Genomic DNA, 23,665 nt, shown 5'->3' with positions numbered 1-23,665 from the left:
GGCTCCAGACTGAAGCAAAGCAGGATCAATCCTCTTGCTACAAACCTCTCTCAGCTCTCTTTCAAGCCCACAGGTGTGTATTTGATACTTTTTAAGACCAGGCTATGACTTGGGGTATCACTTTAACATCAGCAACTAAGGAACATGTGGAAAAACTGGCAGAGAAATGTGTTCTTGGGAGACAACACCCATTTTAATCTCTCTTTGTAAGACAAACAAGTGCTGACCCCAGTCACAAGCAAAAACAAACACACCTTAACCAAACAGACTTAAGACACTAAAAACACTACAAAACAAGGGTGCTCCAGGAACAAACACAAACATCAGGCAACGTTCCACATAAAAAAATCGGATTTAGGAAAGTATTCAGTGTAATTGCACTTACCAGGCAGGTCTACTATAAAAGGACATTTGTACAATCCTTGCCCCTCTAAGCTTAAGTGGTCTGGCTAATATGTTGATAAATCACTTCATTTTGTAGCTGTGATAGTGAGTGTCCAATGAAAACAGAGAATGTGCAATGACTCCTGATTGCTTGGTTCAAAAAAGGAGGGCTCTAATCAGTGTAACCCCCTCCTCATAGCAGCTCAAGTGTCTGCAACATTGAAGTTCCATTAAAAAAGAAATCCTCGTATTGTTTTACAATTAACCAGTACAACAGTAATTTGACACAACTGGAGAGATAAGACACAGCCAGTCCTGCACTTTTCTCAAAGTTGCTGAGGAGTTTCTAAAGGGCCTTTCTCCACATTTTTCCACTAAATGCATATTTGGTGCACACAAATGTTTTTGAGTTCATCTGAATGGACCCTGTGAAAACACCACACTCAAGAGACTGCTGTATATATATATATATATATATATATATATATATATATATTTTTTTTTTTTTTTTTTTTTTGGGAAGACAGCTAAAATACTGTCACCCCTTTACCTTGCATTCATTCCCGCTTAGACCCACACCAACTACCATGTAGCAACACATGAACTTAATTGCAAGCCACCAGCCTTACTTTCATACTACCTAAAATCAATTTTGCTACATTATGCAATCTGATTATCTGCAGTTTGTCACTGAATGGTACAATCAGCAAATACAATATAAAGTATCTTGCATTCTCTTATGACTGCAGTCACGTTTTATTTGCTAAAAACAATGACAAGAAAGATGCAAAGGTTGGCATTTGTATGTTTATTTGGAAGAAATTAAGTACAAACAGTGGCATTTTCTTCCAGGGAAATAAGGACAAAAGTGAACAAATGTTTTACATATGGATGACACCTGGAGCAGGTCCTTTCTGCTAACAGTCTTTTAGAAACAGGTAGTCTAAACATAGCATTAAATAACAATGGACTAATACCCCAAAGAACTAAAAAAAATCTACTTGTATCAAACAAGCAGATCCCATGATAATCCCTAAACTCCACGAAGGTACACACAGACACAAACTCTTTAAACTGTTACTGTAGCAGTCTTTCTGACACTGCACCAAGAAAGTCTTTGATCAAAAGACTGTTGTGTTCCTGCACTTTTTGTAATCATCTGATAACTGTGGGAAAATAATCAACTTTTAGAAAGATAGAACCATGGTTAGAAGATAATGAGCATCCATGCTACATGAGTACACTACTCTGAATAGAAAACAAAATATTCATGATCATTCCGCGCGGCGCAATGATAGTCTTACATGAGTAAATTAAAATATAAAGACAGGATAGTGTATGTAACAATTCTAAAAACTGCTGAATATTAATACAAATGTATATGTTTTCACAGACAGTTAATTGACATACAAAAAAAAATCTGAATTACAATACCATATCTTAATCAGTGTTGACAAATAGGTTATGCTGCTATAAGTAGAGAATTTCAAAAGGGTGAGAAATTAATTTAAACAAAACTCAACAAAACTCAACTGCATGAAAAACTTTGTGGCTCACTTAAACCTTTTCTTAAACCTTTTTGCAGCTGGCACCATGACATCATCTTAATCAAGAAAGACAAACATACTTGTAACAGTATTTGCTAAACACAACTGAAGTGACTGATACATGCCAGGCAGTCATGGTGGAAAGTTGATGCCTACTCGACAGTTAAGGACACTCACGCTGCATCTGAATTAACATCTTAGTTTTAAGGGAAATCAATTTTGTCATTGAAGCAATAGAGACATCCTCTTGTTCTCAACAAATCAAAGGAGGAATTCTGTTGTCACCACATTTTGCCAAGTCAACATGAAAGCATCAATGTGAATAAATAAAGCCACTGCTTAAAGACTGTTCTACAGAAGGTCAGATTTAGCTGTATTCGGTCACGTATAAAGCATCCAGCTCCACAGAATAACAAAGCAATGTAGCCTATTAAACTGCATTCAGACAACCTTGCCAGAGGCTGTGATTTGTAGATGGATGCTAAGATATAAACCTATATATAGTAATGAAAACCAGATACAAAAAATATATTGAGTACAACTGTACCAGCAGTGAGTATTTCTAAAATGTTACAGATAAAAAATAAATTCTGAGTAAATATATAGTATAGAATAAGGATTGTAATAGAAACCAGCTATTTGAAACATGCTTTCTAGTTAGAGATATGTACTATGATTGATATTAGTTTACGAAGTAATCAGCCACAGTGAGCATATAGACAGGAAACTAAAATTATTTAGTTAACAGTGGATAAGTCCAGTTCAGGATCATAAAGAAGACAGATTAGTCTAGTGTCTCCAGAAAGCAGGGGGACCAGAGCCTCAATTGCATTATCACAATTTCAAAACACAGACGCATTCATGAACACATTAACTGAGACAGGTAACCTGCTACCTCAACGGTCAGAAACCTAATAGTGCAATGAGACCTGGCTGTCCTTTTCAAGTAATACAGATTCAAAAAGCAGTGAGATTTTAGAATGGAAACAATGAAGACCAGATCTATGGCTTATATGTTGATGGAAAAGGCAGGGAATTTCTTTGGCTATCAAGGCATGTGAAAGGCAGGTAAAACAGAACATGAGCTAACGAACCGACAACTTTGTGAGACTCATTATCGATGCAAAATAAAATCTATGATTGTACAATTTCGACAACCAACATCGTCAATCTAACTATGCAATATTTATTTTCTCTTCTTCAATTGAGAGACTTTCCCAATTTTAGAGAACAAATCTGAGCAGAGTATTCTAATAAAAGGTCGACCTCAATGTCCATAAGTGAATAGCCTGGGTGAGCACCACATTAAATGTCTGAAATTGTTCTTTGCTAAGGGAAGTTGATGCTTGGCAAGAAGCAAACACTAAGAAGGCGATTGTAATGTTTACTCCCCTCTGCTTCATGGATCTGCATCTGGGGTCTGATGACCCCCACCCTTGGCCTTAATTTGGAGCCAGGCATCTCCCAGAGCCTTGGCAAAGTGGTCATCCACTGAACCTGTGATGGACACTGAGTTGGACACAGGCTCTGTGTCTTTGTAGTTTTTTCCAAGGCTGCGACGGAAGTGCTCCTCAATCACAGGATCACATACTGTGTTGGCTAAAATAAAATTATATGCAGAGGAAAGAGACCCTGTTATTACCAAGCATGTAATACTGTAAATAAACATAGCTATGATAACACTGTGAAATCAGTAGAAAGAAAGCAGATTAAGGAATGTTCTCTGTCAAACTTTGGGTAATATAATGTATAGTTGAGTATTTGATTGTTTTGGAAAGCAAACATAATACACATTGAAATATAACAGAGTCACACTGTAGCGTGACTACAACGCATATGGCACTGATCTTATCAAGACTCATTTTTTTTATCTTTTTGTTTTTTTATTTTATTTTGAGCAGTGAAAACGGTGGCTGTGGTTGTTTGACTTCAACATCAGCATAAGAATTCAATTGATTTATATCAAATGTTAGGCAAACTATACACACACTGTCACCCAGAGAAAGTCAACAATCTCTGCCTTTTAGGTCAGAAACCGGGGGTAAACTGTAAGTTACAATTATTTCTAGGTAGTTATTATTTTGGGGAGTAAAAGCAGCACAACACATATGGAACACATTCAGAATTGACTGTCATGAAGCCATTTCATATCTGAGAGGTAATTTAGCTGCCTTATTTATGCATCATATCAGTAACTGCTTTTGAAAAAGGCTTATTTTTATCTCCAGATGTTACATATTAGTCACTTATAAATATGATCAGTGTAGGCCCAAACTGATTCCACCAGAATGTGAATCATAATACATATTGGTTCCGCAGAATTTAGACAGAAAACCTTAGTATCATGTACGCTCACTGAACACGATATTAGGAACACCTGTACACCTGCTTATTCAGGCAGCTATCCAATCAGCCATCATGTGGCAGCAGCACAGTGCATAAAATCATGCAGATACAGGCTCGGGGCTTCAGTTAGTGTTTGCATTGAACACCAGAATGGAGGAATAATGTGTCTCAGTGACCTTGACTGTGGCATGATTGTTGGATTCAGAGGGGCTGGTTTGAGTGTTTCTGAAACTGCTGATCTGCAGTTTTGACACACAACAGTCTCTACAGTTAACTCAGAATAAAAACAAAAAAACAAAAACACATTCAGTGAGCAGCATAAGAGAGGTCAGAGAAGAATGGCCAGATTGGTTGGAACTGACAGAAAGGCTGCAGTAACTCAGGTAACCACTCTTTATATCTGTGGTAGCAGAAAATCATCTCAACAGCAGAAGACCATGTAAGGTTCCACTTGTGTGGCAGGGTCAGAATTTGATCTCAGCAACATGGATCCATGGACCCAATCTGCCTTCTGTCAATAATCCAGGCTAGTGGTGAATTATATATATATTGTTTATTGGTGCTGATCACGTGCATCCCTTCATAGCCACAATTTATCATCTCCTGATGGGTAAATGAGAGCAGAATCCATTGTAGACCTTATTATCAAACCAAATGTCATCTCACACTTGTTCCATGAACATGACGATGAATTCAGTGTACTTCAATGGCCTTCCTAGTCACCAGATCTGAATGCAGTAGAACACCTTTGGGATGTGGTAGAACAAGAAATTTGCAGCTCTCAAAACTGGAGCTGTTTTTAGAGCAAATTCAGTTGCTAACCAGTATTAGTATGGTGTCCATAATATAGTGCTCTGTGAGTTTTTTTCCAATGTGCATTAAATTTAAACTTATCTACACACAAGTGTTTCATAATGAATGTAAAACATACCCTTTCATTAGTTTTTTTTACATTAACCTGACAATATTATGTAGGAAAATGTATTAAGCTTTAGGCTGCACATTGTGTGTTGTAATGACAGGCTTACCATTGGTCTTTCTCTGATCAGCTGAGGGGCTGGGAGAGCAGCCATTCATGTGGCAGTGAGAGAGGTTACAATTGCGGTTACTCGCTGGGGCACAGGTAATAACAGAGGGACGATTCTATAGAAAGAAAAAAAAACACATCAAGTAACAAAGACAAACTGTACTGTGCAAGGGTTTACACACCCCTTACAGATCTTCTCCAAACATCTCTTGATACATATACAAAATACTTCTACTGGTTCTCTCTACATCTCCAATCTCTCTCTAACCTATGAGCTCTCTGCTGATGATAGCTATCTACATGAATCTGTATAGTGAAAGTCAAACAGCCAAGGAAAGTAACCCCTCAACAATTAATTTTTTTTTAGTAGAAACCAAATTATTTTCTAACTGTGTGTGATGATCTATTCCCCTGTCTCCCTTGAGGTGAATTCTGCCATTAAATCTGAGTTATCTATCAAGTGTGGCAAATTCTTCTTTAGTATCATTGGTCTTGCCATCTTACGCTTCTCACTAAGCTGTAATTGTTTTAAAAAAGCCCTTGTGAAATTAGGCAGTGTCATCCGTTATCCTAAAATATCACCGATATAGTTGCTTGCAATACATTTCAACTTTTGGGCAACGTTACAAGTTTAAACACAGCAAAAGTTTAGAGAAAACTTACATTGCACACTGCAGATATCTGAATAAAAATTAGCAGTTGAACATCCAAGAGACAAATCTATTGAAATGGGTCTGCAAACTCACAACAGCAAAGAATGTAGCTCCATTGCTGGTTATATTTGGCTGAACAACAAGTTATAAAAAAAAAAAAAAATTATATGTGTGATGCTTAACAAAGCAGGTGCAAAAGATGACGAGCATTGACAAGGAGACACATCATGCTTTTCTAGTGTATGATCAGTTAATGCCTAGTGCGAATAGTCCAGGCAGTCACAAACTTTAGGCAGCAAGCAGACGTCCACACAGGGTCACAGATCTTCATATATGTGGGCAAACGACGAAATTTACTCATGGCCATGCAGACACAACGAGCATGAATTTGGCTTTAATTTAACCAAATGATTCCACAAAAAATTATGTATTTATTTATTTTATCACCAATCCCTTATTCTAGGTCTAGTGCTCGGATTTTGTCACTATGAACACCAGATGTACCCTCCATATGTGTTACAAGTTGACGTACCTGCTGGCGCTCTATAGTCCCACCCATGACAGACCTCTCTCTGCCACTGACTCCAATGTCCTGGCTGCTTTTGGTCAGAGGCAAAGGCTGGTCTACAGCATAGCCAGAAATGGAAGCATAAAGATGGGTCCCATGGAGACCATTAGAAGAGGAAGTAATGTGCTCCACAGGACTGTGACTCCAGTGCTCATTACGGTTGTCTCCAGCAGAGGGACGGGCCCTTGATAAAGAAAGGTACAAATTAAACATATACCACCGGCAGCTTCAACTTCTAATCAACAGGCAGCTCAGGAGGTAGAGTGAATCGTCCACTAATCAGTAGGTCAGTGGTCCAATCAAGGCTCCTCCCGTCCGCGTGTTGAAATGTCCTTGGGCAAGACACTGAACCCCAAATTGCCTCTAATGGCTGTTCCATCAGTGTATGAATGTGTGTATGTATGGTAGAGCACTGTGTGAATGTATGTGTGTGAATGGGTGAATAAGACTTCCATTGTAAAGCGCTTTGAGTGGTTGATAAGACTAGAAAAGTGCAAACACAGTAAATGTATCATTTACCATATATTGGGGATCACATCTCTATCTATAAAAACATGCTAGCACACATTATAGTCTGGGGTTTTAGTCTTATTTGTCTTTTTTAGTGTGCAGCATTTTAGCCATTGTAGACATTTCTCAAAATTAGTTGATTGTATACATGATTTTTCACTTGTAGACTATGTTGTGCTTGTAATCAGAACTAATTTGTCTCTTAAAGTTGCAACACTATGCAGCCTGGAGGTGGTGTCTGCATTCCACCATGCTATAAGCTCATGTTCAGACTTTTGTTTCATAATATCAAACCGGGATTTTTCAGGCTGAATGGTTTGGCTCTTCCTCAACTCTTCCCCATCATTCAATTAATTAAATTTGTAGAGGATTTCTCCCTTTATACCCACAGTTATAACTATATATCTGTGTGGTTCTCATGCTATTTCCCTATATGAATTGTACTTAATACTTAAGTATTAATACTTAATACTTAAGGAACTGGAGTAAGTGAACACTTATGTGTGGGATTTCTTCAGTTTCTTTACAGCAAGTTTTGATTCTATGCACCTGTCAATAAGACTTTTTGGTGTGCAAGAACTTTGTCATGATTATTTTCATCTTTTATAGCAAAGTTGGGATTGTGACTGTTAAAAGTCAGCCATGCCAAATGCCACCAACTGAATATAGACACCCACATTCAAACACCCTCCATTTGGGAGAGGAGTGATGAATTTAACTTTTTTTTTTTTTTCAAACTGCTTTTTTATATGTGTAATATTAACTTATGTGAAAAAATACTCAAAAGCCATCACTGAAAGCATTTGGTTTTAGGAAATCACATGCTCGCAAAGTAGTTCTCTTAAAGAACAGAACACATATTATCCCATACAATATACATGTAATTACCGAGGCTGGCACAGAATAAAAAATGTATGCTTTAAAATTATGAAAGGCACTCACAGCTGAGTGGCAAACAATCTGCTCATTTTGGTCATGTGGTCATCATCACAGTTGATTCGGTCGTCCATTTGTTCTTCACCATACTTCCGTTTGCTTGGACAGTGTGGAGGAGGCCCAGTTATGTTGGACATAGCAGTGGGCAGGGAGGGTGTCCTGGACTCATCTGTGGGAAAGGAATCAACAGTGCAAATAATCTAATTAAATTTAGATTAAATCTAATTACAAATAGATAACTCCACACTGAAAATAAACTACGCTGGCACGATACATCTGCATTTTGTAAACAGTATCTCTAAGATGTCTGAAAAATATAACTTGTCCAGATTTATAGTGTCAATAAACCAATGTGTTTGTAAATCCAAAGCAAAGTATGAAACTGTTGACTAAAAATTTTTTAGTAAGTGCCCATTAAAATCAGCTAGTCTAACTTGATGTGTCTAGCACCTTTCATGTGGGTTAGTGCAATTCAAAGTGCTTTAGCAGTGACTGATATGCTGATAAGAAGACAGTACAAATTAAGTGAACAGTAAACCTAGATGAAGCTAACAGACACAAGAAAAATAATGATAAAAATCTAATAAATACTGCCAATATGCATGTGGTCTCATGGCAAAAAAAGGGGGCTGTGGTGGAAAAATATGTTATATATTCTACTAGTCCAAAATTATCCTTTTTGCTGCAATTTCATGTGAGATGTGCCAGGTGATAAGAAGTCATATCATCCTAAAAGTTAAGAGAAAACTGTGGTCTCGATTACCCTACCGACATCTCTAATATGTTTTTAATCTTTAGAGATGGAAATAATTTCTTAAAGCAGCTTTAATTAGGAGGGCCAATTAAGCAATGTAGAGGAGATTTCTATATAAAATCACTTAAGTGGAAATAATGTGTACAGCCACAACTACATACACTGTTACTGTCAAGACATTTCCCTTGCAATATTAGACTAGAGGACTTACAGTATCATTCACAATGAGTTAAACAACTTTGCCGACTCATCTTAGTTGTTGGCTTGGACCTAGCCATGAGGTAGTTAATATAAGTTCGTGTCAGTTGCAAGTCATATCACTTTTGGTTTGGTGAAATTTGTGTATTGGTTATTAGGGAAAACGCAAAGTGTTATTTCCATAAAGAAGTTAAATACACAATGCAACAAGTACACATCGGCAAACTAACCTTCGTAGTGCAGTCTCCCAATGTTATTGTTCATCTTGTCCAGGAACTGAGAGTTCAACAGGTCCATTCTAGTGAATAGCATTTACACGAACAGGCTAATTGCTAACATCGATGTTAGCAAGATATACCCGCGAAGAGAATAAAGAAGATTCTATCCTAAAGAAGAGAAATTAGGAGAATCAGAGAGTAAAGGAGAAATTAAAAATAGCTTTCTTTTGGATCAATTCAATGGAAACAGACTGTTCTCTTGGCTTGGACGGTTGGCTGGCTAACGATGCCTGACGCTGACGTTCCAGATTCAAAGGCTAGCAGTTACGCTAACTAAACACGTACACTCAGCTAACCGCTAGGCTAGCTTTAACTAGCTATATGGAGTTGGATAAGTTATATTCGGTATATATAGGATTGAAATAATACTTGTTATTACAATAAACAGTTACACACGCACTGTTACAGTTATTAGCTTAGAGAACTGCTCTCTTTTTGCAGGAGTTGGCACACTAGCTAGCTAACTTTAGATACTTTGTCTATGACACAAGCTAACGTTAGCCATTAACAGCTTATCACCAACTTTGGAGTAAGTTAACGTTAGCTTAAACGCTCTCGATTCAATTAGTAAATCCAAATAAACGTTGAACTAACACACACCTCAGTTAAAACTTACAGTTGAGTTACGGTCAGTGTCTTTATGTCCAACAACAAAGCTCCGCGGTAGCGAAACGTTAACAGTCAACGTTACTCACTTCATCGACAAAATGTAGCTTTACAGCCACAACAACACCATGGCTAGCCCTGCCTCCCTGCCTTCACGCACTTTCCCACAGGACCAGTCCTTAAACAAAAGAGCGGAGAGCGGCCCTTGTGGAGACGAGGCGAATAGTGGCGAAGTTACGTGTGTGCAGAGATGGTAAACTTTACGTTGCACTGCACTGGAAACCAGACAGATGTTTAGGTTGTCTGTTGACAAACTGTCCCGTTTCTCTTTTGCGACTTACAGCGCGCTCGTCACGCAGGCTGTGGCTCTCATAGCCAGGTAAGGCAAACATAAAGGCACAATCTCTTGTATGTATGTACAATTACATCATTTACAACGATTATAAGCGCGCAGTGTCGAGGCAAAGGCCACGACGCAAGCAGCAAACCAATCTCCAGACAAGCGGGGGTATGCTGTGCTGTTTGATATTCTCACCCACCTACATTTGTGTGGAAAGGCTGGGCTAAAGATTTCGGTTCAGGTGAGTTTTGATGTTCAGTGCACCACTGCTACCAGCCGGTGTCACCCTAACATCAAGGCACAAGATTCAGTGCAACGCTACAGCTTCTGCTGAGCCAATACAGGAATAAAAATGAAGACTTTTCTTATCATGGCATCTCTTGATATTCAAAAGTACAATGAGATTTCCAGGTCTGTGGATATTCAGTGGTGAAGGCTAGCACCCCACTCTAAACCTATATGTGCTACAGTGCAATACACAACATAGATGCATATCTTTTATTTACATAGGCCAAAATCTTAAATCACAAATTAGATCCTCAATTCCATTACAGGAAGAAAAACTGCACACACAGGAATAAATACAATGCAACAGATGTTGTAAATAAAAAGACAGAGAGAGTGACAGTAAAATTACAATATTGAGAAACAGAATGACAATATTAAACAAAGTGCAAACATAAAGGCTATAATTAGAGCTGGAGTTGTCACTGCCATGGATTCAACAAAACTCCACTATTCCTGCGAAGCTCTGCTCTGACAAATGCTATTATTTCTCAGGCGTATTTAATCATTTATTACCAATTCACTCCTCTGTTCCATTCGTTAGAAATGGAGAAGCTTGACCCATCTCCAAAACTGTGATGGTACACGGACACACACAGAAAATTTAGTGGAAAACTTGAAAAATATCTGTGCAACCTTGTTTTTTTTTACCTTAGATTTAGAAATAATAGCAGTAGAATAATGCAGAGTTAATTTGGACATTTAAGCAAAACATTCCCTTAGACCCTAGGTGCTTCACACTGAGACGGACAAGACAAATTGTTTCATAGAAATAGACTTTTCAACATCATACATCCTAATAACAGTATAAATATGGACTAAAAATCTACTCAAGATATTTTGTTGCTGATTCATGCTAAAGCAACCTTTTCTTAGAATGTTATGTTGCATGTGCATATTTCAGCTGTTTTGTGCAAGCAGCTGGATTATTTACAATATTTTATTTGACTACATATTATCATTGTCATTATATTAAGTGCAGCACAGTGGCCTTTCTTTGACCTTCACTGCAGTTTAAATCCCATGATGGCTAAGTGTCCTCAAAGATCGGTTGTCAACGATGACACCAGTCAACTAGTAATTTTAGTAATTTTAGAGAAAAAATATTTATGCGGAGAAATAAGTAGTACCATCCATAAGTCTTTAACTTATTTTCGCTTAAGGTCCCATATTTGTGCGTAGCAGGCTCAAAACGTGTCGCCATTTGACTAGTTTTGCGATGACTTCTGAGCATTTCAAGTTATTGATTTATTGATGTGTTTCCTGGCCCTTTTCAAAATATCCATTCCTCACCTTAGTTGGACACATGGTGATACGTGATGGTTTCACTGCACAGTTTTAGTTTCCCTCTATAATCCTTAAACCAATTAAAACATGTTGGATTGGCCAATTAATGTACTTTATAAAGAGGAGTAGCAGTGGCAATTGTTTCCTTTGTCATATACAGAAAAATGTTTTTTCTCCAAAATTAGTAATGAAGTTATTAATATGTGCTTTGCAAAAAAAAAAAAAAGCTTAATTGTATAATTTTGTAATGAACAGATATTTTAGTGCAGAGATTCTTTGTAAGTTCCATTTTTGTTTTATCCTTTAGATTTTGAAGTGAATGTGAATATGAAAATGTGGTGGATCATAATAATAAAGTGCTGTTGTATAAAATGTACTGAAATAGTGAGGTAAAGCATATCTTGTAGAAAATTCTAACATACTAAATTAGGAGCTATATAGGAATTGATAAATCAGTTACGAGAGAGGGTTTATTGCCTGCATTTGAGTCTCAAGGGACTACAGCTGATGCTTTTCCTCTCATTCAACAATGCCCACTAGTCCTAACAGCCATTTTAGATTTCATGGCTTCATTTTAAACACACAGAGATGCTGTGCATGGTCACAGGGCAGAGGAAACATGAGGAACAGAGGCAGCAGGAGTGAGGCAGTTATGATGTAGCACTCAGTATACAGCACCCGCTTGCACTTACACTGGAAACCCCTCTATTTTCCATGCTGTGGCTCAAAAAAGCATGATGCCTGTGAGGCAGTAGAAAATGGGGGAGGGGTAGGGAAGGCAGGCACGCCAGCGAGTGAGAGTGTAGAGGAGAGAGGACGAGAGGTGGAAGGAAAGGCACAGCTAGAGCATCACTTGCAGTGGCTGAGGAAAGCACAGCGTAAGGGGATTGGCTGAGCCGGAGTGTAGCGTCACTGCCAGTGAGGGGGAGCTCTGAGGATGCTCCGCTGAGCTGGGAGGGAATACATTCGCTGGGAGTTTGCATTGAGAGCTCAGCCATTATCAGCTGTACGCTAAGAAAAGGGACTCAGCTGCAGAATAATTTTCCACATCCACTGCTTGTGGACTCTACACCCCTCTCTCAGCCCCAGCCATGAATTATTTGCGTCGGCGCCTCTCGGACAGCACCTTCATCTCCAACCTGCCCAATGGCTACATGACAGACCTCCAGAGGCCTGACCCTGCTCAGCCTCCTCCACCTGCCACCACCACCACCCCCGCCAAGTCTCCTACAGCTGGGCCTACACCTCCAGCCACTTCCCCTGCTCCAGAGAGGAAATCCCAGCTGGCTCCGTCCACCGGAGCGGGTTTCTTTAGTTCCATCACCAATGTTGTTAAGCAGACAGCTGCCTCAGCAGGGCTAGTGGAGCAGACCCAAGTCACGACACCTAAGAAGTTTAAGATTCTCTTGGTCATCGACGAACCACAACAGGAGTGGTAAGACAGTATGCTGCTCTACTCGGTCATATATTTCATCATGAATCATTTATACACCATGTGTTGTTTGTTTGCTCCATCCTTAATGCTGATTTTGCCTTCATGGTTCCTTTGAATGTAGTAGTTAGGTAACGTTTAAAGACCCATGGAAACCACATCTGTATGAAGCACCCCGCAGATGTGAATGGGCACTGCTTCTGTGGTTTGATGGTACAGCATGTCTCTGTTACAATAATACATGGAGGCAGCCAATACTTAGGGAAATACGGTCCATTGATTCTCAGCAGTAATGACATAACACCAAGATGGAGGATTTTTATTGTCCTCTGTTCTCTTTCTATTGTAGTAAATATTTTTGTGTATTCTTTTGTTTTGTCATGCATAATGAAACAATAGAATCTAAGGTTTATACCATCTTCTTGTAGAAAGACATGGTGAATTAACTAACATCATTGATAGTGTTATCCTGTAATGTGGCATTTTACCATTCTCAAAAATGGATGTTCCACAGGTTGTGCAGAATTGGGAAATGCATGTTATTTCTCTGGAAGTGGCCTGAATACTGCAGTGCTTTCCCTCCATCAATGGGGTTTCCCCCCCCTGCTCACTGATAGCAGATCACATGACATGCCCTGCACGTAGTGTACATAGGGAACGATTAATGTAACTTACTGCAGAGCATGGTGCACAGGTCTCCATTAGTCAGTCATGCGTAAGGCGTGTGCAGTAGCGAGGCAAGTGAAGAAATATTTCACAGCCTGCTGAGAGAGAGGGCCATCATGTTATTAATGTTAAAAGTGAGTTGACACTGACAGTATCCTGGGAGCTCTTATTCAGAGGCAGCTTAAAGCAAGCATCTTTGTCAGTCTGGTGTGGTAAAGAATTCAAGGGATGTAAATGAGTATGCTCATGGATTTAGCAGAAACATATTTTTCATCGAGACTGACATCTCTAACGGTAAAATAATAAGTCAGTTTTGTCTCCTCATGATCAATATTTGTTTACACAGCTGACATATTTTCCATGGCAGTATGTCTGCCAGAGCTCTGCAGCTGGAAACTGCTGTTGGTACCACATTTACACAGTTCATCTCTGTTGCCTCCTTTTGTGTATTATGTATTGACTTTACTAGATGCCGCCTAGAGATAGAAAGCAGAGACCTGGAACTCAACCCTGTGATGCCTTACTAATGTAAAGAACAGAGGGACTACTTTCTCACTGGCTGACTTTGTGCACCCTGGGCTCCGAGGCATGGAAATAAAATCAATATTAAATCTGTGTCCCCCTGTTTAAACATTGTATCACAGTATTTCACAGTATCTTCACTTCAAGGAAGCTGACTATCCTCTGACACGTCTGTGTAACGCCCCTTTTTGCAAAAAGCCTTTTTGCAATAAGGGCAGTCTGTCATGTTGATTACATTAGTGTCATATCAAGGATAACATTTTGTCTGTATTTTGCATTGTGTGGAGACCAAAACAAGATGGCCACTGTGACAGGACAGTATTTTCAGTTTAATATAAGTATATCGCCTTGCTTAAGTCAGGTGGCCTGGCAGTGTCCTCTTAGCCTTTGTAGGGCCGGCCATTTATATAATAGAAGCCTTGATCAATGTTAGTAAGCTCAGACCCTGTCAGCAGGATGGATGCCAGCCGTATGAGTTCAGTTGTTGGAGAATAAGGATACAGTCTGGTGTGCCAATACACTGACGCTGCTCTTCAGTTTTCTGGCAGGGGAACACAGTATAATACATTAAACTAAAACCATGTCATTCATCAAAGGTCTAACTTAGAATAGCGAGTCGGTCAGGCTGAGACGAAGATAATGTTTCACACTCCGTCACTCTCACTGTCTAACAAGATCTGATATGTAGTAGTTCCTCTGTATTTGAGAAAAATGTCAACTCATTTTCTGCTCATACATTATTTCTTGTACCTAATGCAAGTAATCAATCAGTAATCAATATAATGTAAGTTGACTGTGTTTATGAGCTCCACAGGCTACTAGTTTTTTGGCCCACACGTTTGCTCGGGAGATTGGCTAAAATACTTCATTCAATAAGCTTCCTCAGTCTGAGTGCTGCATCTATTTTTCATGGCTGCTCAATATCACTGAGCGGGGAGCTGTACATGTTTGCTCACTAGCTTTGGTTTCTTCTGGTTGCTTTTATAAGACCTTTCACCCAGTGGTTGTAACTCACCATGGTAGCACAAATCAGTCTTACTTTCCGTATAATGTAGGTCAGCTTGTCTCCTGCAGCTCGTAAGTGTTACTGCTACAATAACATTTCAATTATTATATATAACATAAGGAAACAAATATCATGCTGAAAATGACTCAAAGGGGAAAGCTTCAGAAAAGTACTGACGTGTTTGTAATACTAGATGCTTTGTATTCAGCTCTCACAGTGGCAGGGTAAAAACCATAAAAAAATATAGCCATTGGCAAGCTGTGAGAGCGTGAAATTTCTCTTTATTATAATGCAGGTTTTGCTGAGCACCTAATATTCTCTGTAATGTTGGCCCACCTTGAGTCTGAGGGCTTGTTTATGTGCTGTATCTCATTGCACGATGGTCTGTTTCGAGACGTTTTTCTGCCGGCTGCCAAAACACAAAACCATAGCGATGAGTCCTGGTGGCCTCGGGAAACACAGAATGAAATCAGGAAAGAGTCCTCCAGACTAATTACATCAGGCATAGGGCTCAGGCATCAGCTTCTATTTATCTTATCAACTTATCCATTTAGGTGGTCTCAGAGTTTTGGACCACACTGAATATGTACATAGATATAGATAAAGTACATATACAGTATATAGTATATGTAGTATGTTGTAAGGATTTGTATAAAAGTACTGCATTTTATTATTATATTGTCATATTATTATCATTATTACTATTATGAAATATTCGGAGTAATCCTTAATTAATTTGTTAAGTGATTAATTAATTAATTTAAGTGACGTGTGCTGCATATTTTATCAAAGAAATTACAATGACATCTAGATGTATTAGAGAAAAAAATGTTGATGAATTACATAGATTCTGTCAAATATTGACAAATGTGTAAATTAGCAGCTATACAGTAATAAATATGAGGATTGTTTTAGTGTCGAGACGTTACTGAGAGCAAATACAAAATGTCCTGCAATTTTCAAATTACCCAAATGGAGAAAATAGAAGACTTTAGTATGGATGTGTATCTGAATAGGGACTTTGTCGTGTAACAGGTTGTGTTAAGCCTAATAAAACTGTGTAGGATAAAACGTGTGCTGATAGAACCATGGTGACTGCCAGGGTCACAGCGCCTATAGAGAGGCATTCTGTCATTCAGCCAGTGTTTTTACTTGTTGGATGAGGCTGCTGGGCATCCAAAGAGGTTTGTTTGGTTCCGGGAATGCTTTGCTATAAATTGCTCTTATGACAGGAGGAGCAGATGGTACACTGTCTTACTTATCAGACTAATGACTGAGCGGTGCTGCTTCTGTATTCTCAGTCACTCAGTGTTAAAAAAAAAAAATACATTGGAGACTGTTTTAACTGTTTTCGGCAAAGAATGGTTAGTATTGTGAGCTTAACCTTATTGAAACATTACCCACATGAGAGTGAATGTTAAACAGGCTAAGTGATGATATTAAAATTCAGCAAGGGCTCCTGCTTACCGAGCTCTCTGGTGAATCATCTGAATGAAACATCGTCTCACAGCAATATGAATTTTGGCAATACTTTCACACAGCAGCCTGCAACCACAGTGAAGTTGTTTCATTTCCCATCACCAATATTGTCTTACCCTTGAAATCGCAGGAGAGGAACATATTTTTTTATGATTTTATTTCGTTTCTAATCTCATCTTTAATTCAAGTCAAGAATACCCGTATTGATTCTTACAAATGAATGATCCAGGTAAACGTCCACTATCACGCTCCTGTCTCTCTCTCAGTGAGCCGCCACAAGTGCAGCGCCCAGTGACTAACTCCAGTTTTAAGGTCAGTGCGTTTGTCAAGGGCAAACACAGAAGTATTGCTCATCATAACGATAACGGCCTTGGGTTTTGGATGAGGAGAGCAACTCAGCTTAACACAGACAAGAGGACATGGTTGTTCCAAATACTAAAACATGCATAATATTGCCAGATCATGTTAAATGTACTATAGGATCATGTCCTCTTCAAATATGTCTTCTATGCTCAGAGTGATAATGCGTAGCTCAATCAAATAATGCTATACTCCCACCACAGAGCTGAAGATTCAATTTTGAATGGCAATATTAAATCAGAGGCTTGTCTTTTTCATGCCTTGTTGTGCCCTGTTTCAAGGGGTCGTGTTTTGGAATCAGTGTCTCTCATACAGTTTGTACCGGCAAGGAGCATTCATCACAGTGCGAAGTAGGCTTTTCATTTTCCCGGATATAGGAGCAATGATTCATATTTTAATGCTTGTTTTCCTCCACAGCCAAATAGAACCCCATGCTCTAATTAGATTGAGGATGAATTATTCAGCTTTATCTCTTCACTAAATAAGTAGGAAGTAAAGGGTGCATGACAGCAAGGGGATACAAACTAAGAAGAAGAGGAGACAAGAACTCCAAAACGTGTCTGCAAAATATTATCAACACATACAGAAACATGGAGGTTCTACAAATTCTGTTTTGGATAAAGGTTTCATAATGTTTAGCACCACACCAGTTTAACACTGTTGTGCTGCAGTTGATGGCTGTTAGTTGAAGTGTGAACTTAAAGCTGTGGAAGTAGAAACCACCATGAAACTCCCTCCATGGCAACTTGAGGAAATAGAATCCAGTAATAAAGAGTTACCGTAGATGACCCCGGATGTTTCTACTGTCAAAGCTTATGTTGTCCGGCAAAAAAAAAAAAAAAGGCACAGAAATCGAACACGCTGGTAACAGCAGCAGTCACTTTGTGAGTTCTGCGGTTTTCATCTCTGTGCAGTGTCAGTAGACAGACACTGATCCATCTTAATCTTAATCTTTGCTCTTCAGAGGTGGTTCAGGGAGAAAAGGTGGTTGAGGACAGGGAAGTGCACGTTTTATTCAAGCAAGAAAAGCAAGTCACTCTGTTTTAAAAAGTGATGAATCACAAGTGATGAACGGTGCAGCCATTTTCTGAAAATGTGAACACAGTGTGTTCAGTAGGAATGTCACCTCAAAGCATCATCCTTTATTAACCCGACTGGGTGGTACTGCAAATGGACCAGGCAGTAGGAAATACTGAATACTGTGTGTATGCTGTGAAAGGTTTGCCTATAAAAATAATACAGCCTTTAAAAATGTAGTAATGTTTCATCTCTGTCCTCGCTGCTTGATGGAAGGGAAGTATTGTTAGACAGGCTGTGTGTCAGCTGTTAGAAGAGCATGAAAGGAAGCATTTGCTCTGTGCTGTTCATGCACTCAACAAAGTGCCATATGTTTAACATTAATTCATATTCCGGGTTGTTAGTGACGGTTAGATTTGCATTTGGTTTGGTAATCGATTTGAAATTTTTTGTAAGAAATCTCACATTAAAAGTTTATACATTCTCTGTGTTTCTGTCTTAAACAGGGCAAAATTATTCAGAGGAAAGAAAGTATTTGGGGATTATGACATCAAAGTGGAGCAGGTAAATTTCACCAAGCCAGTGATATCCATTTGAAGTACTTATGTAAAACAGAATAGAGACATTTAAGCACTCTGTCCTCATATGCCTCTGTAACCATCAACTCCCCAGGCTGAGTTCAATGAGATCAACGTTGTGGCTCATGCCAACGGGACCTGCGACGTTAACATGCAGGTTTTGAGGAGTGGCACCAAGGTTGTCAGGTGAGACACACACAACCTCACACAAGAAAAGAGAAAATGTACCTTTCAAAGTCACAAATTAGTACAGCTGTACAAGTTTCTACTCCCTGTTTTAATCAGTGCGAATGCTATATAATCCACCGACAGTGCTGACTGTGTGACTCATACCCAGAAGAGTAGACATTCCCCAGGTAGTCATTTTTCTGGTCAGACTTTTGTCACATCTCGTCTATAATTTTATCTTCTAGGTCATTCAAGCCAGACTTTGTCCTCATTCGTCAACATGCCTTCAGTATGACGCAGAATGAAGATTTTCGCAACCTGATCATTGGTCTGCAATATGGTGGTGTCCCAAGCATCAACTCCCTTGAGTCAATCTACAACCTATGTGACAAGCCGTGGGCGGTAGGCACTCAGCAGCCAGGGAGAGCTTCACTGTCTTTTATCTATTTGAGTAACGGTAATTTATAAAGTGCTGTATCTCTGATTTAATTACCTTTTTGTGTGTCCAGTTTGCTCAACTTATAAACACCTTCAGGAAACTGGGTGCTGAGAAGTTCCCTCTGATTGAGCAAACCTTTTACCCAAACTACAAGGAGATGGTGAGAACCCCGTGTATATTTTTGAATTAAACAAAATATTTCCTACGCTTTTGAAATAGTCAGATGAAAGCATAGAGGAGATTATAAGACAATAACTCAAATTATACTTTCTTATTTTAGGTAAGCATGCCATCATTCCCTGTTGTTGTGAAGATTGGACACGCCCACTCTGGTATTGGAAAGGTAGAGAGACGTTTCCTGTTGTAATATGAAAGAATGTATAATTTTGTTTCTCTATATTTCTAGCTTTAGTCGTGATAAATATACACACAGCAGTAATTTATGCATTTTGTTGTCTACAAGAGTCAATTTAGGTCCAGATGCCTTTTTAAATCCTGTGCATGTCTGTTTTTGTGTACAGGTAAAGGTGGACAATCACAGTAAGTTCCAGGACATAGCCAGTGTCGTGGCTCTCACCCAGACGTACACCACCACAGAGCCTCTTATTGACTCCAAGTATGACATCCGAATCCAGAAGATTGGCACTGACTACAAAGCCTACATGTATGTATGATTGTGCGTATGTTGGAACTTAAGAAGTGAATGAGAAACAAACCTGAACTTGTTTTAATTTGTGCATTTTACACTCTTCAGGAGGACATCTATTTCTGGTAACTGGAAGACCAACACAGGCTCAGCTATGCTTGAACAGGTGGCCATGACTGACAGGTAAGTGTTCAGTCGGTCTCCTGCACTGCAATTCAAAGACAATTTTATTTTGACATTGCAAATATTCTCTGTTTTTTAAAAAAAAGGTTGATTAATTCTGTTACTTATTCATTATTAGCACGCCACTATTGGTGCTGTTGTGTTTATTTAGTAGCATGTTCTGTTGAAGTGGAAATTAGTGACCATCGATCAGACCATCGTTTTGAGTCTTGTGGTGATTGTTATGTTTAGGTACAAGCTGTGGGTTGACACCTGCTCAGAGATTTTTGGGGGTCTGGATATCTGCGCAGTCAAAGCCATCCACGGAAAAGATGGCAGAGATTTTATCACAGAGGTAGGAGTCTACGACGAGGAGTGAAAGTGCATAACTTCTAATGAACCAGGAACATACTGAGCTGTATCAGTGCAGAAAAGTACAATTATTGCCAGCTCCCTCATTTCAACTATTTCAGTATACCAGCCAAAATGTGTATAAGGACAAGCTTTACATAAAGCAAGCAATAAAGTGATGTCAGTATCCCACCAGTCTCTGCTGAAACCTTCCTCCATGTGGTGCAGGTGACAGGCTCCTCCATGCCTCTGGTAGGGGAGCACCAGGCTGAGGACAGGCAGCTCATTGCTGACATGGTGCTGGCAAGAATGAACCAGTTAGCAGAGAATGAAGCTAATGCTCCCCAGAGACCCACCACTATACAGCCATCCCAGGTATGGTAACACAAAGGCACAGGATGCATAGTGTCTCCAAGCTTAGAAACAAGAGGCTTCTTCCTGTGTTGTTTTATTATCATGTAAATATAATTATAATGTACTATATTGTTACTTCTTCATATTGCATTGATTAAAGTAATTTTTTTTAGATCTCACTACAAGAAAACCATCAGAGCTGTTGGTGGATGAGTAATTATTTCTTTCTCTTTAGGGAGCTGGCCAGAAGGGAGAGAGCGTTGGTGAACCCACTAAGAACGGTGCTGGACGCCCGCCTCAAGGTTGTCTGCAGTACATTCTCGACTGTAATGGCGTTGCAGTGGGTCCAAAACCAGTCCAGGCCAACTGAGTCACCCAGGAGAACGGGGGAAAGTCTCAGAGTCTAGATAACAATGACGTACCATAGCTGAACGCAGGTGCAGACGTGTGTGTGTGTGGACGCTGATAGCTAGAATCAGATCTTGGAGACGTGAGCTCGGTACAGCTGAGTGCTGGCCTGGACTGTGTTTTTAACTCTATGCAGTGTCAAAATGTACTGTCTACTTGTTGACCTGTTGATTTGTGTGCTTGTATAGGTCACCTATGTTTCGGTAGCTGTGGATTTTCTTTGGGGCTGTTGTTGATGATGTAAAAAGCAGATTGTGCCTACACTGAGTTCAGTGCTGCTCTGTGCTACTTGTTTGACCCAGCTATGAATCTTTCATTTGCCCCCTACCCCCCTTTCTGTTTTCTATTTTGGTGTGTACCTTTAGATATTGTTCAAACTGTGGACTATTGTGCAGTTTGAAGTTTGTGTATATCTCAATATGTATACAGTACGTGGGTGTGTATGGCTGTAGTGGTGATTATTTTCATGTTTATACTAATAGATATTTATTTTTGTTTTGCATGATTGACACAAAGGCAGGTGTAAGTCAGTTATAAATGTCTGAACAAGTGGGATGTTCCTGTAACATCACTGTTTTACCCTGTGGTTCATGCATTGTGAATGTGTCATGAGAGAGGCATATTATATAGGCTCTAGAGGATACATGTATTCATTACCAAACATGCATTAACACAGTGAGAGTGACTGTGTGCACTCCTGCATACACACACAACAGAGACATGCAGTATGTTGCCTTTCATAAAGTTATTTTTTTCATCCATAATGTCACAAGAAAAGAGATTATTTAGGGTGATTTTAGAATACTAATAGATGGACACATAATAAATATTAAAATCAGTCTAAGATTTAATAAAGATTTTATTATGTTGGATGTTGTGCAGGTGTCTGCACACACAACTTCACTATATTTGTATAATTTTGAACCAAAGAACAAATGATTTACTTTCAATAACTGTATTTGCACTCCAGTAACCCACAATGTAAATATCAGCGAGGGGACTGTTAATGCTGTCGTGTGTCACATGGAGTGTGTAATTTCATCAGAGAACAGCGCTCCATGACAGTGCAAATAGCCTGTTGCAAATCACACACCAGTGAGCTGATGCTGTGTTCAAATTGTTGTCTTTTGCATTCGGTTGTGCGGAGGCGGACGTTATAATTGATAATGAAAAAAAATGTTTAATGTATGATCTGCCATGAGATGCCGGATATAAAGTCACCCCCCCCCCACCCCCCCATGGCCCTCACACTGGATATCGGCTATCATGGTGGTGTTTCCATGACAACAATGCAAGTGCTCTGAGGTGTAATGTGGACTTGTACCCGTGTTACAGCCGTTCACAGATCTAGCATGTTAACCCTGATCACACTCTTCCAGTGAGTTGATGGAAAGTGCAATAGAACTCTTTGTTTTTTACTAAATAATGTATTTATTTTAAAATCAGATCTTCCATCGAATTGATTGAAAAAGCTATACTCATCCACTCGTTGAATTGTTTTCAAACATTTTTACACAAATGTCACAATCACTCGGTTGTTGTCTAGTGGCTTTGGTGGAGGCCACTTCATGTGAATGGTGAAACAGCTCATAAATAGCAACCAAATCAACTGTAAAAAAGAAATCTGGACCATTTTCCAATAATTTGTTTGTTACTATAGTATGAAATATGTTCAGCAAGCTCTGTGTGCAATTCTTTTCCAAGTTGTATAAAGTGCCATTGTATCTGTGAGCGTATCCTTGTAAAAGCCATGCCTGAGGCTTTATGGATGTGTTGTTCTGTTTACTAGGAAATATGCCATGACATTGATTTCCAAGGGAGGATCGTGCTGGGGTACCCCAGTCTCAATAGCTGCATGGTTAGGCCTTGGTTCAGTGAGAAATTATAATTGGACGTGTTTATTTGGCCGTTGTGTTTAGGTGAAACTTATGTCTTCAGACCTGCAGGACTTTAAGGACAATGGTAACTTGCTAAATATATGTACTTTTAAAACCAGTGTTGGACTGTTTAAATCAAAATCAGAATACAATATATTGTGGAAAAAAGTCCATTCTGGATATTTCCCTTCTGTCACTGGCAATAAAGCTTCATTTGCAATATATGTTTGGCTTGTGTCCTCATCCTGTGATTGTTATGTTGTAATACAGTTCCTTAAGGAAACATTTATGCCTGACAATGTCATAGACCCTGTCAATTACACCATCAAGTGGGGAGGCCATACCACTCCATCTGTTCAGCTGTTGGGCACGCACACTGCACTGCACATATTGATTTACTTCCAATGCATGAAAAGATAATTGTACTGTGATCATGCAACCCCTCTGCTTCCCTTGTGCAGTTATTTTGTGGTGTCTGCCT

The 23,665-nt window shown here is 39.2% G+C and overlaps 2 protein-coding genes across 6 annotated transcripts; one reads left to right on the top strand and one right to left on the bottom strand.

Annotated features, from left to right (window-relative positions):
• Positions 1–1,177: 1,177 nt before the first annotated feature.
• Positions 1,178–10,037, bottom strand: vgll4a (vestigial-like family member 4a). 3 transcript variants are annotated; one of them, XM_071476702.1, is made up of 6 exons: positions 9,897–10,037; positions 9,154–9,309; positions 7,978–8,140; positions 6,490–6,709; positions 5,306–5,420; positions 1,178–3,530 (listed from the first exon to the last, which is right to left on the bottom strand). In XM_071476702.1, exons 2-6 carry the CDS (start codon positions 9,233–9,235, stop codon positions 3,331–3,333), a joined length of 780 nt encoding a protein of 259 aa, XP_071332803.1. In that variant the 5' UTR covers positions 9,236–9,309; positions 9,897–10,037; the 3' UTR covers positions 1,178–3,330. The 3 variants fall into 3 exon arrangements, with proteins under 3 accessions (XP_071332803.1, XP_071332804.1, XP_071332805.1); XM_071476703.1 differs by having other exon boundaries at positions 9,818–9,957; XM_071476704.1 differs by having other exon boundaries at positions 9,802–9,940.
• Positions 9,936–23,408, top strand: syn2a (synapsin IIa). Of its 3 annotated transcripts, XM_071476700.1 has the most exons (13): positions 9,978–10,060; positions 10,151–10,186; positions 12,803–13,154; positions 18,708–18,765; positions 18,874–18,965; positions 19,193–19,349; positions 19,457–19,546; positions 19,667–19,729; positions 19,908–20,050; positions 20,141–20,215; positions 20,447–20,549; positions 20,774–20,920; positions 21,135–23,408. In XM_071476700.1, the coding sequence occupies exons 3-13, from the start codon at positions 12,811–12,813 to the stop codon at positions 21,267–21,269; spliced, it is 1,407 nt and encodes a 468-aa protein (XP_071332801.1). In that variant the 5' UTR covers positions 9,978–10,060; positions 10,151–10,186; positions 12,803–12,810; the 3' UTR covers positions 21,270–23,408. The 3 variants fall into 3 exon arrangements, with proteins under 3 accessions (XP_071332802.1, XP_071332801.1, XP_071332800.1); XM_071476701.1 differs by lacking the exon at positions 12,803–13,154 and having other exon boundaries at positions 9,936–10,060; XM_071476699.1 differs by lacking the exons at positions 9,978–10,060; positions 10,151–10,186 and adding an exon at positions 10,260–10,388.
• Positions 23,409–23,665: the final 257 nt, after the last annotated feature.

The sequence above is a fragment of the Trachinotus anak genome, unplaced genomic scaffold (genome assembly GCF_046630095.1).
Source record: "Trachinotus anak isolate AG129_WGS33_773 ecotype Australia unplaced genomic scaffold, CSIRO_AGI_Tana_v1 ptg000004l, whole genome shotgun sequence".
Classification (NCBI taxonomy): Eukaryota; Metazoa; Chordata; class Actinopteri; order Carangiformes; family Carangidae; genus Trachinotus; species Trachinotus anak.
The sequence above is the reverse complement of the archived record's forward strand: the minus strand, read 5'-3'. Positions and strand labels throughout refer to the sequence as shown.

Excerpts from the sequence above, each read along its gene's own strand:
- vgll4a (XM_071476702.1), bottom strand. The coding sequence starts at position 9,235 with ATGCTATTCACTAGAATGGACCTGTTGAACTCTCAGTTCCTGGACAAG. Across the intron at positions 8,141-9,153 it reads TGGGAGACTGCACTACGAAG|ATGAGTCCAGGACACCCTCC; the intron begins GTTAGTTTGCCG and ends CCTTTCCCACAG. Across the intron at positions 5,421-6,489 it reads GGACTATAGAGCGCCAGCAG|AATCGTCCCTCTGTTATTAC; the intron begins GTACGTCAACTT and ends TTCTTTCTATAG.
- syn2a (XM_071476700.1), top strand. The coding sequence starts at position 12,811 with ATGAATTATTTGCGTCGGCGCCTCTCGGACAGCACCTTCATCTCCAAC. Across the intron at positions 18,966-19,192 it reads AGTGGCACCAAGGTTGTCAG|GTCATTCAAGCCAGACTTTG; the intron begins GTGAGACACACA and ends TTTATCTTCTAG. Across the intron at positions 20,921-21,134 it reads CCACTATACAGCCATCCCAG|GGAGCTGGCCAGAAGGGAGA; the intron begins GTATGGTAACAC and ends CTTTCTCTTTAG.